Source organism: Stegostoma tigrinum, chromosome 19, assembly GCF_030684315.1.
Source record: "Stegostoma tigrinum isolate sSteTig4 chromosome 19, sSteTig4.hap1, whole genome shotgun sequence".
Classification (NCBI taxonomy): domain Eukaryota; kingdom Metazoa; phylum Chordata; class Chondrichthyes; order Orectolobiformes; family Stegostomatidae; genus Stegostoma; species Stegostoma tigrinum.
Window position 1 is genome coordinate 26,382,657 of NC_081372.1, and position 14,090 is coordinate 26,396,746.

Here is a 14,090-nt window from a genome sequence, read left to right on the forward strand (position 1 = left end):
TCAAAAATTCAGTTGCAGGATGAGGGCTTCGCTAGGTAGGCCGGCATTTAGTGCTCATCACTAATTATCCAGACAGTCAGTTCAGAGGCAACCACATTGGAGTTTGGAGATCACATGTAGGTCAAAGCAGATAAGGTCGGCAGTTTGCTTTGCTAAAGGACACTAGTGTATTGGTTTTCTGACAATCTATAATCATGGTTTTCATTAGATTCTTAATTCCAGACTTTTATTTTAATTGAATTCAAGTTCCACTGTGTGTGGCAGGATTCAAACCTGGGCCCCAGATCTTTACCTGGGTTTCTGGATTAACAGTCCAGCGTTAATGCCACTAGGCCATCGTCTGCCCCTGTTGTAACAAGCTGTCTCATTATCGTACTATTTATTTGCTTTCACCACTCTTCCTTTGGAAACCTTCAAAAACCCAAGCATACTTTCAAGGAATCAGAAATCTGGGCATCAAAGATCACTGCTCATTTTTCATCCCTTGTGCATCTGGAAAATAAGCCTATCCCAGGCACAAAGCAGATTAAAAGCAGCCTAAAAAGAGTGCAAAGATCATATTACTTAATGTTGTTTAGGATTTAGTGGATCTTTGATAAAATAAAGGCACTTGATACTTAAGTAATCAAAAAGGTACTTTTAATAAACACATAAAATGGTGTAACAGATGACAGAACTGGCATCCTGTAAAATTGCAAGTCTCACATCTGTACCAAGGCAAAAATAAAGACGGTTTTTTCACAACCTAAGTCAATGTCCTATGTATGTGGGGTTGAGTATTAGGTGAGGACAGACGTGGAATGGGTACAGCATGCAAGAAGTGCATTGACTTAAGTATCATCAAGTTCGCTATGTTTATTTGAAACTGATACAGAACAGTGGTATACAGATGGAAGTTTAAAAATGAAAATTGTATCAGCATACCATCAATAAACAATGCACAATTTATTCGCACAGGTAAAGACAGTGAAATGACAGGAGTTATGATTAATTTCTTTGCCTCAGTGTTTACTAATGAAACTAGAAGGGACAATGTTACATAAGAAAGATAGATCAAAAGAGAGGGAGTCATTTAAGATGAGCTCAATTACTCATGTACTTGAGGCAGGTGTATTTAGGCTAAGATAATTACTTGATAGAGGAAGGAAGATAATATAGTTAAATGGGGAAGGTGGAAGATGATTCAAAGCAGCATAAACATTTAGCTTGTTTGATACCATAACTTCTATGGAAATCTAGGTATACACACCCTTCAATGCGTGTAATGGGTTGGGTCTTCCACTGGTCCTCTTCATCATCAAAATAAGCTCTGTTCATTATTTTATTCTTTTCTTCCAAAGGAATGAAGTTCTCAATTACAAGGTGCCTTAAAACAATCAGAAGTATGTTGTTCAATATATGTGAAAGATGAACTTCTGACAATGTAAATTAAATGGCTGCTCACTTTCAGCTTGCATGAATAATGTTAGGAATTTATATCTAACTGTGTTAGCCAAATCATTCTCATTCAGATTTTATTACAAAGCTATCAGTGACAATAAATATGACTTTTGTTGAGTGGGAGAAGGCTATTGGTGGTCAAGAGAAATCACTGAATCAGAATATAGAATCTTTTTTGTGATTTGCACTTCTTTTACTTTCATTCTACATTATTTTGCAGATAATCTACTCCACAAAAACCCTTTATTCTTTGTATAAATCAGTACTGAACTGCTTTCTCCCACTTAAGATGTTACCTGGATTTTGATCTGCATGCTGTAAAGCATAATTTGTTGAGATCAGTGTCAAATTCCGTCATCACTTGAAATATTTTGATGAAATGTACTATTTTCCAAAGAAAACATCAAGATTTCTCAAACAGCCCTTTTAACTTTAAATGTTAATACAATAAAAGCAGAAACAATGAAAAGAGATAGCCTTGTTTAGTATTCCACACCAGTGGAGTAATTCACTTACTGAGAAAAATTAAACCAGCAAATAGCAAGCACAAGCAAACAAACCCATGTTAAGCAACTGATGACTTACTGGAAGAACTTGAAATTCAATTCTTTGACTATCATTTATTTTAAGCAACTGTTTTTTTCTGATACCAGTACATACTTCAGTTTGAGATCCCTGGTGAGTTCATTCTGTGTTTGTTCCAGCTCTTGTCGTTCTTTAATGTGTTCCTCTTGCAAATCATGAATCTCAGCTTTTACCGCTTGGAGCTTAGCAAATAACTAAGAAAAGAAATTGTTCAAATTACACAATATGTTTGAATAAAATGTTAATCGCTCTTCTTGTTATGTAGTGACTGGAGAGAAGCTTTACCTTTTGGATACAGCTAATAAGTAGTTCTGACCACAAAAAATGATTACACCAGGTTACTATTTATCCTATTGAGAGCAGCAGCTGTCAAATGAAATTTTGTGATTAAAATATCTGTTCTAACATAGTCTTCAGACACACAGGAAGAGATGAGAACTAATTTTAAGTTTCCACACTTTTTAGCACAAATCATAGCAAGATGCTTCATAATCCCAGAAAATGCTTAGGAAATGAAAATCTGTGTGCAATATAATAAAGCTAGTCATTGCTTAGTATGCTCAGCAGTTTTATGACAAAAATACAAATATTACTCATTTGATTAACATGACAGTATTAAATTTGATTTTAAAAATGACATTAAGTTTTATCATATGAAAATCCTCACCGTAACCAATAGTTTTAATAGCAAAATTTGCTTACTGATTTATCAAGTAAAAGCATTTATAAATGTTATAAAATATCTAACTTTTGTGCATAAATTAGAGATCTGCACTACGAACAGAGTAAGGATTGTTTTGTTTTTATATTTAGTTTAAAACTGTTTTTCAATTTTGCATGCGGAGGTAATAAATAGAAAGATGATTGCGCTAATAGAGGCTTGAACCAACTCCGAGCATTCCCCACCCCCATTCTGGCTCCTTGGCTCTCCACCTCTTCCCTTCTGACACTGGGGGCTTCGCTCCAATCCTGTGACCCTCTCCTCAAAACTGAAGCCCAGTTCAAACCTGTGAACGTCCCTGCGCATGCACAATTGCCCATAGTTGTTGGTGTCAACAAATACTGCCTAAACCAAATGCATAGATTGATCATGGTTTGGCAGATGGATTTCAATTAATTTTTCATTTGGAAAGAAACACAATAGCCAATACATGTCATACTGAATAATTCTAATTCTAATTCAAATCCAAAGGCAGATTTAAAAATTGGAAAATCGCTTATAAGTGATCGGCCATTTCAAACATGACAACACACAAACAGTATGAAGTAGTTGTCAACAAACACATTACTGAGCTATATTGCAATATAAACCATATTAACATTGCACAGATTAACGGGACACTAATTCTGAAGTACATACACATTTTGCCACTCTCACTCAATGTTTTACACTTATACAAAAGAATCAGTTCAGATATGAGTGATCGAGATGCTTCTAAGATGGGAAGAATGATTGAAGTATGTTGTGAAAGCAAAAACTTAGGCAAAGTGAATTAGATCTATTTGCAGGACCATACACTATAAAGTACAGCATACTATTGTGATTCCCTTGAAGTATGTGTAGCGATGGGCAAGTCACCACATTTGAGAGATACAGGCTGGATGGAATCCTTTCCTGTCCATCTTTTATTTTGTGATCACATGTTCTGGTTCTAGTGATAGACGTTGCAAGTAGTCAACATACTAAATATTACACAAAGGCTTGAGATAAGTGAGCTGTTCAATTTGGAAGATGAGTACAGGCATAGAAAACGCTAATGTAAAACATATTCCCCACCCAAAGAATACTGGGGGCGGGGAGAGAAGCAGGCTGCTGGAAATATAACATTCAGAGTCAAGTGAAACTTTAACACGGGAACACGATTATTGACTGAGGAACATAATTGTAAATCATAAAGATATTCACAACTGTACTTTGGGAAAGGAATCCAATGCTCGCTAAAATTGGTTGGGCAGGAACATAAATGATACCATGTTCATAAAGATATTTAGTTAAAAAGAGATCTTTTTTTCGTTCACAACCTCAGATTCTTACTCAAGCCATATGAGTTTACAGCTGTAGTCAACATTCTTCCAACAGGCTCAACAAACAGTTAGGCTGTTAAAGATGCAGCAAAGTAACATGGCAAGCCTCGTTCTATACAGACAAAGGCACACACTTCCACCAACATGGGCAGGAAAGGATGTTTAAGATGAAAAGATGTTGTCACTGAGATTGACCATGCACCTTCTTGTTTATCAAGGGTATATGCTAAAATGACAAAACTAACACCACAGTCTAATTCTTTTTGGGGTCAACGAACCTGAATTCTAATTTCCCTCACATTTTGAAGGAATAAATTGACTTTGATATGATAAACTCGATTCTCAATTTCTTTTTAGCCTGGATGAATCAATCAGAATCTGACTGAGAACTGCTTACTACTTTAATAAATACAAACACAAAGCATGTTAACTTGCTGGTTATGTGTACAATTCTGATTCCACAATTAAGTCCAGTTTCTTAGAGATTGGCGTTTCAAGGTTTTAGATTTGCTTTACTATTGGTTTGTACACAATTTTCGAAAGAAGTAAACAACAATAGAACATTGATACCACGTTACCTTGTTCAGCTTCTTGGTTTTGACATCCACTTCTTGCTGGAGAGAACTGTACGTCTCCTTCAGCTCCAGTGTCTCTTCATCCTGAGTCTCCATTTGCTGCTGCATCTCACGCTCCCGGCGTTTCTTAACACAGAAATCAGAAAGGAAGAAATATGAGGAAATTATTTCAGAACTTCTGTGTTTTCACTCTTCACCTTGTACCTGAAATTTTAAAAAAAAAATCACTCACATCTATAAAGCAATTAGAAGCAGTAAAACATGCCAAGCACATTGTTAAATGAAATTTGAAATCAAGAAATCAAAAAATAAACTCACTATGATAACTTTGGATAAAAGTTCATTTTTGGGTTGACAGTGTGGTTAAAATCTATTTTTAAAACAACAAGCTTTGGCCCAAACACCCACCATTATTTCTGTTACACATGTATTCTGCCTTTAATTATAATCAACCCCTTCATTCTCCTATTACATCAGTCAGTATTTAGTAGCAGCTAATTAACATTGAGTGTTGATGCTGAAGCAGTGTAGAATGTCAGTCAGAGACGTGATGGGGAAGGGAAAGGGAGTGATTGATCATTCCAGACAGTGTCAGTCCTGAGAGGAAGTATTAACACGTTTCAGACTCACTGCTGTGGCATCATAATCAATCAATTTGCTTAAGTTAATGGGCGACCTGCAGGATGATAAAAGATTGAACTGTTTTCATCATCAGTTTAAGTTGTGAAAAATTACCATTCTTGTCATCAGAGAAAGTAATTGGTTATGCTTCCTGTAGTAAATACTAAGACTCGACACAAACAAGAAATAGAAAGATCCATTTATTACAGTATTTCACACTTGGCTGAGAATTGATGCTACACATACAACATACATGATTACTTCATATATAAAACATTTCAATTTTACTCTGGTCGTCCATTAAAAACAGATATGGTAGACCAAGGGTAACCAAACTGCAGGTCACAACTGTAGATTACTGGACACGCATGAGGTTATGAGCACCTCTTCCTCCTCAGGAGTAATGATCATAATGGAGGCGAAGATAATAAAGTGTGAAGCTGGATGAACACAGCAGGCCAAGCAGCATCTCAGGAGCACAAAAGCTGACGTTTCGGGCCTAGACCCTTCATCAGAGAGGGGTGATGGGGAGATGGTTCTGAAATAAATAGGGAGAGAGGGGGAGGCGGACTGAAGATGGATAGAGGAGAAGATAGGTGGAGAGGAGAGTATAGGTGGGGAGGGAATAGGTCAGTCTGGGGAGGATGGACAGGTCAAGGAGGCGGGATGAGGTTAGCAGGTGGGAAATGGAGGTGCAACTTGAGGTGGGAGGGGGGGATAGGTGAGAGATGGCTGATGAAACAAAATGGGCAGTGTTAACAATAGTATAAAATTACAATGGGATTTTGATAATTAGGTGAATGGGCAAACTGTCGCAGATGGATTTTAATATAGTGGATGTCGAATGAAATTTGTCTCTTTAAAATTCCACAAACAGGTGCAGAAAATAGTCATGAAATGCAGGCCCGCATATCTAAAGGGCTGGAGTGTAGGAATGCAAACATTATGCTGCAGTTACACAAAACCCTAGTTAGAACCCACTTAGAGTACTGTGAGAAGACCTGGGCACCACACCTGGGAAGAATTTTAGATTAGATTCCCTACAGTGTGGAAACAGGCCCTTCGGCCCAACAAGTCCACACCACCCCTTGGAGCATCCCGCCCAGACCCATCCCCTTATAACCCACACACCCCTGAACACTATGGGCAATTTAGCAAGGCCAATCCACCTAACCTGCACATCTTTGGACTGTGGGAGGAAACCGGAGCATCCGGAGGAAACCCACGCAGACACGGGGAGAATGTGAAAACTCCACACAGACAGTTACCTGAGGCTGGAATCGAACCTGGGTCCCTAGCGCTGTGAGGCTGCATTGCTAACCACTGAGCCACCATGCCACCTGTGATTGGCATTGGAAGGAGTTTACTTTATTCCTTAGAATTTAGGATGGGCTGATCTAATTAAGGTTTTCAGGATATTAATAGGGAAAGACAGGATAGATAAATGGAGGCAAACCTAGGTTTAGTGGAAGTCTTGTAATCAATGAATCACTTGAACAGAACTACAACAAACTGGCATGCTCTACAGCAAAAGTGGGGTAATGTATCTTTTTGTTTCCTTGAGCTTGATTGACCTATATTCACTCCACTGTTCTTGGGCACATAGAGACAGTGTCCCTGTCAAAATCCATCATCAAACTGGATTATTTTGTAAGGGAAGCCCATTTTAGGGGCAAAAGAATTTGCTTAGTGCCTCTTCAATTAATGCTTTTTTTTCCCCCCTAAAGAGAAGTGATAGAATAGAACATAGAACAATACAGCGCAGAACAGGTCCTTCGGCCCTCAATGTTGCACCGACCTGTGAACTAATCTAAGCCCATCCCCCTACACTATCCCATCATCATCCATACGCTTATCCAAGGACTGATTAAATGCTCCACTGTACGCCGTATTCCAAGTGAGGCTGCACTAGCGTTTTGTACAGTTGCAGCATGACATCACGGTTCTGGAACTCGATCCCTCTACTGATGAAACCTAACACATTACGCCTACATTTGGGAAGTCACGTCTTTCCTGCAGCTTGCTCACCATCTCGTTCTTTCGCACTGCTTCCCCTGCCGTCTTGCTCACTACATCGTTTTAAAAAGATATTTTTTAAAGAAGTAAACTTATTTTGAAAGACAGAAATTTAGACAAAACACTTCAAGGAGCTGTGACACCTTAACCAACACACCCTGTTGATCATTCATTTGATCCAAAGTATGTGTGCTTTCTATCAGATCTAGACCGGTGAACGATCGAACAAACAATAAATTCTGCCATCAGCACAGAATTCAATTATGGTTAAACCGAGCAAGAAATCATAAATACTTCCTAAAATAAGGCAGTTAAGAAGCATCTCAAACAGGGTATGTCAAATAAAAATTATTCTTGTTCCCAATTACAAAATAATTTTAAACTCCGTACAGCAGTGCCACTTCTAATTTGCAACAAGTCATTATTTTGGATCTTTGCTGAAATAAAAATATAGATGATGCTGGAAATACTCAACAGGTCAGGCAGAATTTGAGGACAGAGAAAGCGATCTAACTTTTCAGGTAGGTGACTTCTCAATTGTCCTAGTACTGCCTAACTTGCATCATATTTCAAGAATCACCTTTATTTATTTCAGATTTCCAACATGTGTAGTATTTTCCTTTTGAATCTTTATTGTCTGCCTTCAGTTACCTGCTCTGCAATTTCTTGACGTCTCTGTTCCAACATCTTCTGCTGTTCGTTAGTGTGATCTACAATATTCTTGCCTCCTACAAGAAGTTTGCTTTCCATAGCCTTTTGAGTAAAACATTAAAATAAATTATTTAATATCCAGCCTTGTGTACGTACAATGTGCAAATATTAACCAGTCATTGTTTGAAACTGAAGTCTGTGACAGTTTAATTAGATGATAACTTTTTATTAAATGCTAATAAGCATTTTAGCATCAACGGTAAATATGAAGGCAAATAATGCTTATATTTTCTTGCATTTTATTCTAAGTAAAGGAGATGAGGCTTAATTTGAATTACTGCTTTTGTTCAATAAAAACTAGGTTATAAAAATTTCTTGTAAGTGAAAACTAAATAAAACAGTTACTTGATCAGGATTAGTAAAGTTGCAAAAGTCAAGCTCTCAGCAATAAAGCCATTTGTGAATTGAAGAAACATATCTCTGATTGTATATATTTCAAGCTCTCATGTACACATACAATCATAGAATCCTTACAGTGTGGAATCAGGTCATTTTCCCCATCAAGTCCAAACTGACCCTCCAAAAGAGCACCCCACCCAGTTCCACTCCCTACCTTAACCCCGCAATCCCCACCCTAGACATTATGGACAATTTAGCATAGCCCACCCTCCTAACCTGTACACCTTTCGACTGTGGGAGAAAACTGGAGCACCCGGACGAAGCCCACGCAGACACAGGGAGAATGTGCAAACTCCACTCAGACAGACAGTTGCCCGAGGCTGGAATCGAACCCGGGCACTGTGAGGCAACAGTGCTAACCACTGAGTCAATTCTTGTAAAATGCCTGTGTGCAACAGCTGTGATTAAAATTGTTTTGTTTTATTCTCCCCATCTATAAAGTCAGGGTTAAGTGGCTGAAATGATGCCTGACATGATCCGTGTGATTTGATTCAAAAAGCAAAGGATAAATGCATCGAATTCTATGTGCCAAACCCTTTTTTAATGCAGATTTTATACTATCTTTTATACTGTATTTTATACTATCGTGACCCCAATTGACAAAATACCTTCCTAACCACTTTATTTTAATAACCTCTGCAACAAATGGTCCTGTAATAAATCTCCACAATCCAGGCTATTGTCCAAGTCATTGTGCACACAGACTGCTGTCCACTGCATCTTGCGTTTTTGCACAGCACCACTCAGAGGTAAAAAATGAGCACTGCAGAAATAAAATTTGATAAGCTCCCATCGAGGCTTGTGCAGACTAGTACTTAATCCATTTAAAACTAATCTTATTTTACTGTTCAATCTCCATACAGCTGAATTTTCCACTGCTTCAAACAGATTGTATCAAAATAAAGTCAGAAAATGCTGGAGACAAATAGATACACACGAAAGAAGCTGGAGTTTGCCATTCAAGTCTTCTCCACCTGCGTTTTATTTTTATTCATTTGTGGGATGTGGTCGTCACTGGCTGGGCCAGCATTTATCGTCCATCCCTCGTCGTCCTCGAGAGGGTGGTGGTGAGCCACATCCATGAGCTGCGGTAGTACACCTCCTGTGGTTGACCCACACATCATTAGGGAGGGAATTCCAGGATTCTCACCCAGTGACAATGAAGGAATGATGATATACTTACAAGTCAGAACCATGAGTGGCTTGAAGGGGATCTTGAAGGTAGTGGTGTTTCCATATATCTGCTGCCTTTGTGCTTCTAGATGGAAGTGGTCATGGGTTTTGAAGGTGCTCTTTGAGGATCTTTATTGAATTTCTGCAGTGCATCTTGTAAATAGTACACACTGCTGCTACTGAGCGTAAATGGAGGCAGTGGATGCTTGTGGATGTAGTGCTAATCAGATGGGCAACTTTATCCTGGATGGTGCAAGTAAAGTGTCACTAGCCCAATAGCAAACGAAGGGGTGAACTATGATCTGATTAATTGAGGTAGAGATAGAATTACAAAAATAAAAATAAAATTGTGCTGGAGACAAGCCAAATGGCTAGAATAACATGATAGGTCTGACAGTCGCATGCCGAACATACAGCTAAAGTAACAAGTAACTGAAAACTGTACAAACTAATTAAGGCAGAGAGATCATAAGTTACCAAGGTGATGGTGTCAAAACAGGACAGTAAAGAAAAATTTTTCAAATTCAAAACAGTTTGGTAGAGTCACACGTAGCACGACATGAACCCAATATCACATTTGAGGCCGTCTTCGTGGGTATGCAACTTGACTATTAATTTCTGCTATGTGATTCCATGGGTAAGGAACTTGGCTCTCAATTTCTGCTATGTGATTCTGCATTGTTGTGTACCTCGAAGGCCGCTTTGAAAGATGCTTACCCAAAGGTCGGAGATTGAATGTCTATGAGTCCTGAACCGTTCCCAGTGGGCGAGAACATTCCTGTATGGTGATTGTTGTAGGGTGTCCATTCATCCATTGTCGTAGCATCTGCATGGTCTTGTCTACCTCAGATGTGGCAGGCAAGGATGCCTGAGGCATGGTATATTGGTGAGACTATGCAGGCTCTATGACAACAGAAGAATGGGCACCACACATCTTGAAGATTTCTAACACTTCGAACCCTTCTTTCCCTGTGATCATCTCCATGTTCCCACATTCAGATTATTAGCTCTTGAAAACTCCTATCATGTGCCAGATCACTAACAACCAACAGGCGCCATATTGAGGCAGACTGTTAGAAACAGTCCTCACTCAACCTGAGGCAGATACAGACCTTCATGAACTCGCACAGGAAAATATTTTATACTAAAACCATTCCCCAGGAGAAATAGATTTTCTACTCTTTAACATGTCCTGCGCCTGAACAGGAGGCTGTTTCTTCTTTTGCACCTTTCAATGACAGACAGATAGTCATGACATGAGAGAGTGAAAGAGAAAACAGTGGAAAGAAAAGCTAAATCAAAGACTGCAGACGCTGATAAAATAACAACCATCTTCTTGAGGAACCATGTTCATGCCATGGACATGCACTTTTTGTCAACATATTCCATCATCAAATTCCTGTTCACGTTTGTAAAATGAACGACCTCTATAAAAGTCACACTTCACAATCACAATTTCTTGGCAGCGTTGCAGCGCATTATTACAAAAATGACAAATTTATCAGTGGAATTTCCATTTCATTTCTGAACAGAGAAATTTGCAAAAAAATCAAGAAGAACCTAAGTCTTTCAAAACCCCTTGTTCTGTAACTCCACTTCAACTGAAGCTTACACTTAAGCTTTCTCTCCTGTGTGCATGCCCACAATATATAGTGGTTTCAGAAAATTTTCATCTGATGCCACTGCAAGATTAATTGAACATGAAACACACATTTATTAAAATAACACAGTTAAGAGGATAGTCTGTGTCAATTAGGTCAGAAAGACAGATGCAAAATCTGCTCTAAAAAGTACAAATATTTCTCATATGCCATTATTTTGATTTCTGTCATATTACACCTACTCAGTCTTTTTTAAAGCATTTTAATCAAAACCAAATCCATACTGGTGTTGTAAATGAATACTCAGTGTGTTAGAATCTGAAGATACTGACAATTAAATAAACACTTCCTTAATTCACTCATGACTTTCATTACTGAAAGCTTTAATTATGCAACTTTAAAAATCCTGATCAAATAACTCTATCAACTTGCGACTAAGATAGATATTTTCAATAAAAAGTTCTACTTATATTTCAGTAAGATCAGTGCTTCAGGGAAGACTTAATAACTCAGTAAACCTAATCAAAATCTTCCTTATTTGACTTGTACCTCATTTATGCCGGAAATGGAAATACATTTCAAACCAATATAGTGACTCCATTTCCTGATTCACTGTTGATTTGGAAGAGGCAAGTATTTTAGCATCTTCCTTTCAAAGCAGTTTGAGAGACTGCATCGAATGTTAAAGATGATCATAAGCGAAACATCATATTTCATACAATACATTGCAAGTTCTGTCTAAAATGAAATGTTTTAAAACTATTTAAACCAACTTCAAAGTATTAGCAATGACAGTTCAATTTAATCAAAAACTATTGCAATACTTTATAATATACCTTTATTTTAGTGGCAAGAGTCTCAGAGGCTTCTCTCTCTCTCTGCACATCTCCCATCTTCTTCTCCTTTTCTCGCAACAGCTTCTGTTTTTCTTCAGCCACTAAGCTGTGGTCATCCATGATGGCTTTCTTTTCTCTCTCCAGTTTTTCTTGTTGTTCCCGCCAGTATTCAGGCTCATTTTTAATTCCTTCATCCTCTTCTCCATCTCCATCATCATCTTCAATTTCATCTTCTCCTTCTCCCCCTTGCCTCTTTCGATTCTTCTTCTTTCGCTTGCCAACACCCCGTTTCGCTAGTTGAGCTTTCAAGCGAGCTATCTCTTCCTGAAACTCTCTCAAAAGTGCATCTTTAGGGTCTTCGTTTACGCGAGGTTTATTCTTGATATTCTTGGCACGATTTGCATATCGTAGTGTTGTAAGTGTCTCTTCACAGTTGTAGGAAGCAGGACCGATATTTGCCACCATAACAGTCTTGGCATTCCCTCCCAATGAGTCTTGAAGCAATCGAGTTAGCTTTGAATCTCGATAGGGAATGTGAGTGCTTTTACCATCCACAAGTGCAGATATTACATTGCCCAATGCTGACAGAGAAAGGTTAATTTTTGTTGCTTCTTTTAACCGTTCACCTTGAGCTCCAGTTTTTGCTTGTCGTTCACTGCCTGCCAGGTCTACTAAATTCAACTTTCCAACACGAATATGATTCTCTCCATCAAGTCCAATTTCACTGCATTCAACTGTTATAACAAAGATGGCATGAGAACGAGAGCTATGTTCATTCATGTTTGTGGCACCAACGGATCGATTCTGATTGCCAACATTCATAACATGTTCAATTTCTTTCACGTTTTTTGTCACAAAAGAAGATAAGTCTTTGACATATACACCAGCGTCTGGCCTCTCTTTTAGCTCCAACCTTTTAGTTTGATCTTTAGCTAGTAAATCTTTTATTTCCTCTTGGTAAATCTCTAGGTACGATGCCCTTACTAAATATTGTTGATTTTGTGATCGAGAAATGTGCGTGAATATATGCTCAAAGGAATTTGGGATGACACCTCTCCTTTCAGGATCTGTGCGGAGGCCCTCCATGGTGTAGGTTTTCCCCGTTCCAGTTTGTCCATAGGCAAAAATAGTCCCATTAAAACCCAAGAGAACAGATTCCACAAGAGGCCGAAAGGTCTCATCATATAAATCTACTTGTTTGGAATTGCAGTCATAAACAGCATCAAATGTGAAAGTCTTGGGTAGTTCACCTGGGCCTCCTTTGGGGTTTTTCACCAGAATCTGACCTAGTTTTGCATCTATATCAACAATTCTTCCAAAGCCACCTGCAATTTCCTTCTCATTCATTGGCCGACATCGCACAACCACCTTAACTGATTCAGAACTTTTTAACTTGGACATTGTATGTTGTGATCAAGTTCAAATGCGAAGAAATATTCTTGACAGTGAGCGACCTGTGAAAAAATTCAATACTCATTAATCTCCTATTGAATTCAGTTAATCCACCAATAGTAAGGTAAGACATTGTCATATCTTGAAAACGAAAAACACAAATAATCTTCAAAATCTTCATTAGAGTTGGTCAACAGAGGTTTAAATGAAAAAGCCATAACTTGCACAGCACTTAACAGCAACACATTTTCTGAACTTGATCCTACTGCAAACTAATATTTGCCCTGAATATTGTGAAAAACCCCATTCTCAAAAATATACAATTAAAACATTTTATAACTTACAATGTTTTCAGCATTGTTTTGCCAAATTTAAGATTAAATCTGCCAGGTTATTTTGTTATTTTTTTTTCCATTCCATCACACATTAAGTTTGAGACTTCATTTAAATAGTGGCTGGCTTTTTATTTTATTTATTCTGGAGATATGGACATTGCTGGCAATTACTCTTGAACAACTGCAGTCCATGCAGTTAAATTGGTCCCGTAATATTGATCAGTAGGGAGGGCTCAAGATTTTGACTAAAAGCACAATAATTTAGCACAAGTTAGGATACTGTCAGTGTCCTTTGCAATGAAAGTATAGTCAGCTATCCTTTGAGGTGAAATGAACTGGCTTACACTGACATCTGTGATGGTGTGTACTTCTGGACAATGC

At 38.1% G+C, this 14,090-nt stretch overlaps 1 protein-coding gene across 3 annotated transcripts in view; it reads right to left on the reverse strand.

The window, feature by feature from the left end:
• Positions 1 to 14,090, reverse strand: part of LOC125461453 (kinesin-like protein KIF3B) — a 33,143-nt gene that overhangs the window by 10,160 nt on the left and 8,893 nt on the right. For all 3 annotated transcript variants that reach the window (XM_048550253.2, XM_048550252.2, XM_048550254.2), the window contains exons 3-7: positions 11,983 to 13,436; positions 7,914 to 8,015; positions 4,629 to 4,751; positions 2,101 to 2,219; positions 1,250 to 1,366 (exon numbers count right to left, since the gene is read on the reverse strand). In XM_048550253.2, coding sequence (XP_048406210.1) covers positions 1,250 to 1,366; positions 2,101 to 2,219; positions 4,629 to 4,751; positions 7,914 to 8,015; positions 11,983 to 13,383 — 1,862 coding nt within the window. In that variant the 5' untranslated portion in view covers positions 13,384 to 13,436. The remainder of the gene's footprint in view (positions 1 to 1,249; positions 1,367 to 2,100; positions 2,220 to 4,628; positions 4,752 to 7,913; positions 8,016 to 11,982; positions 13,437 to 14,090) is intronic.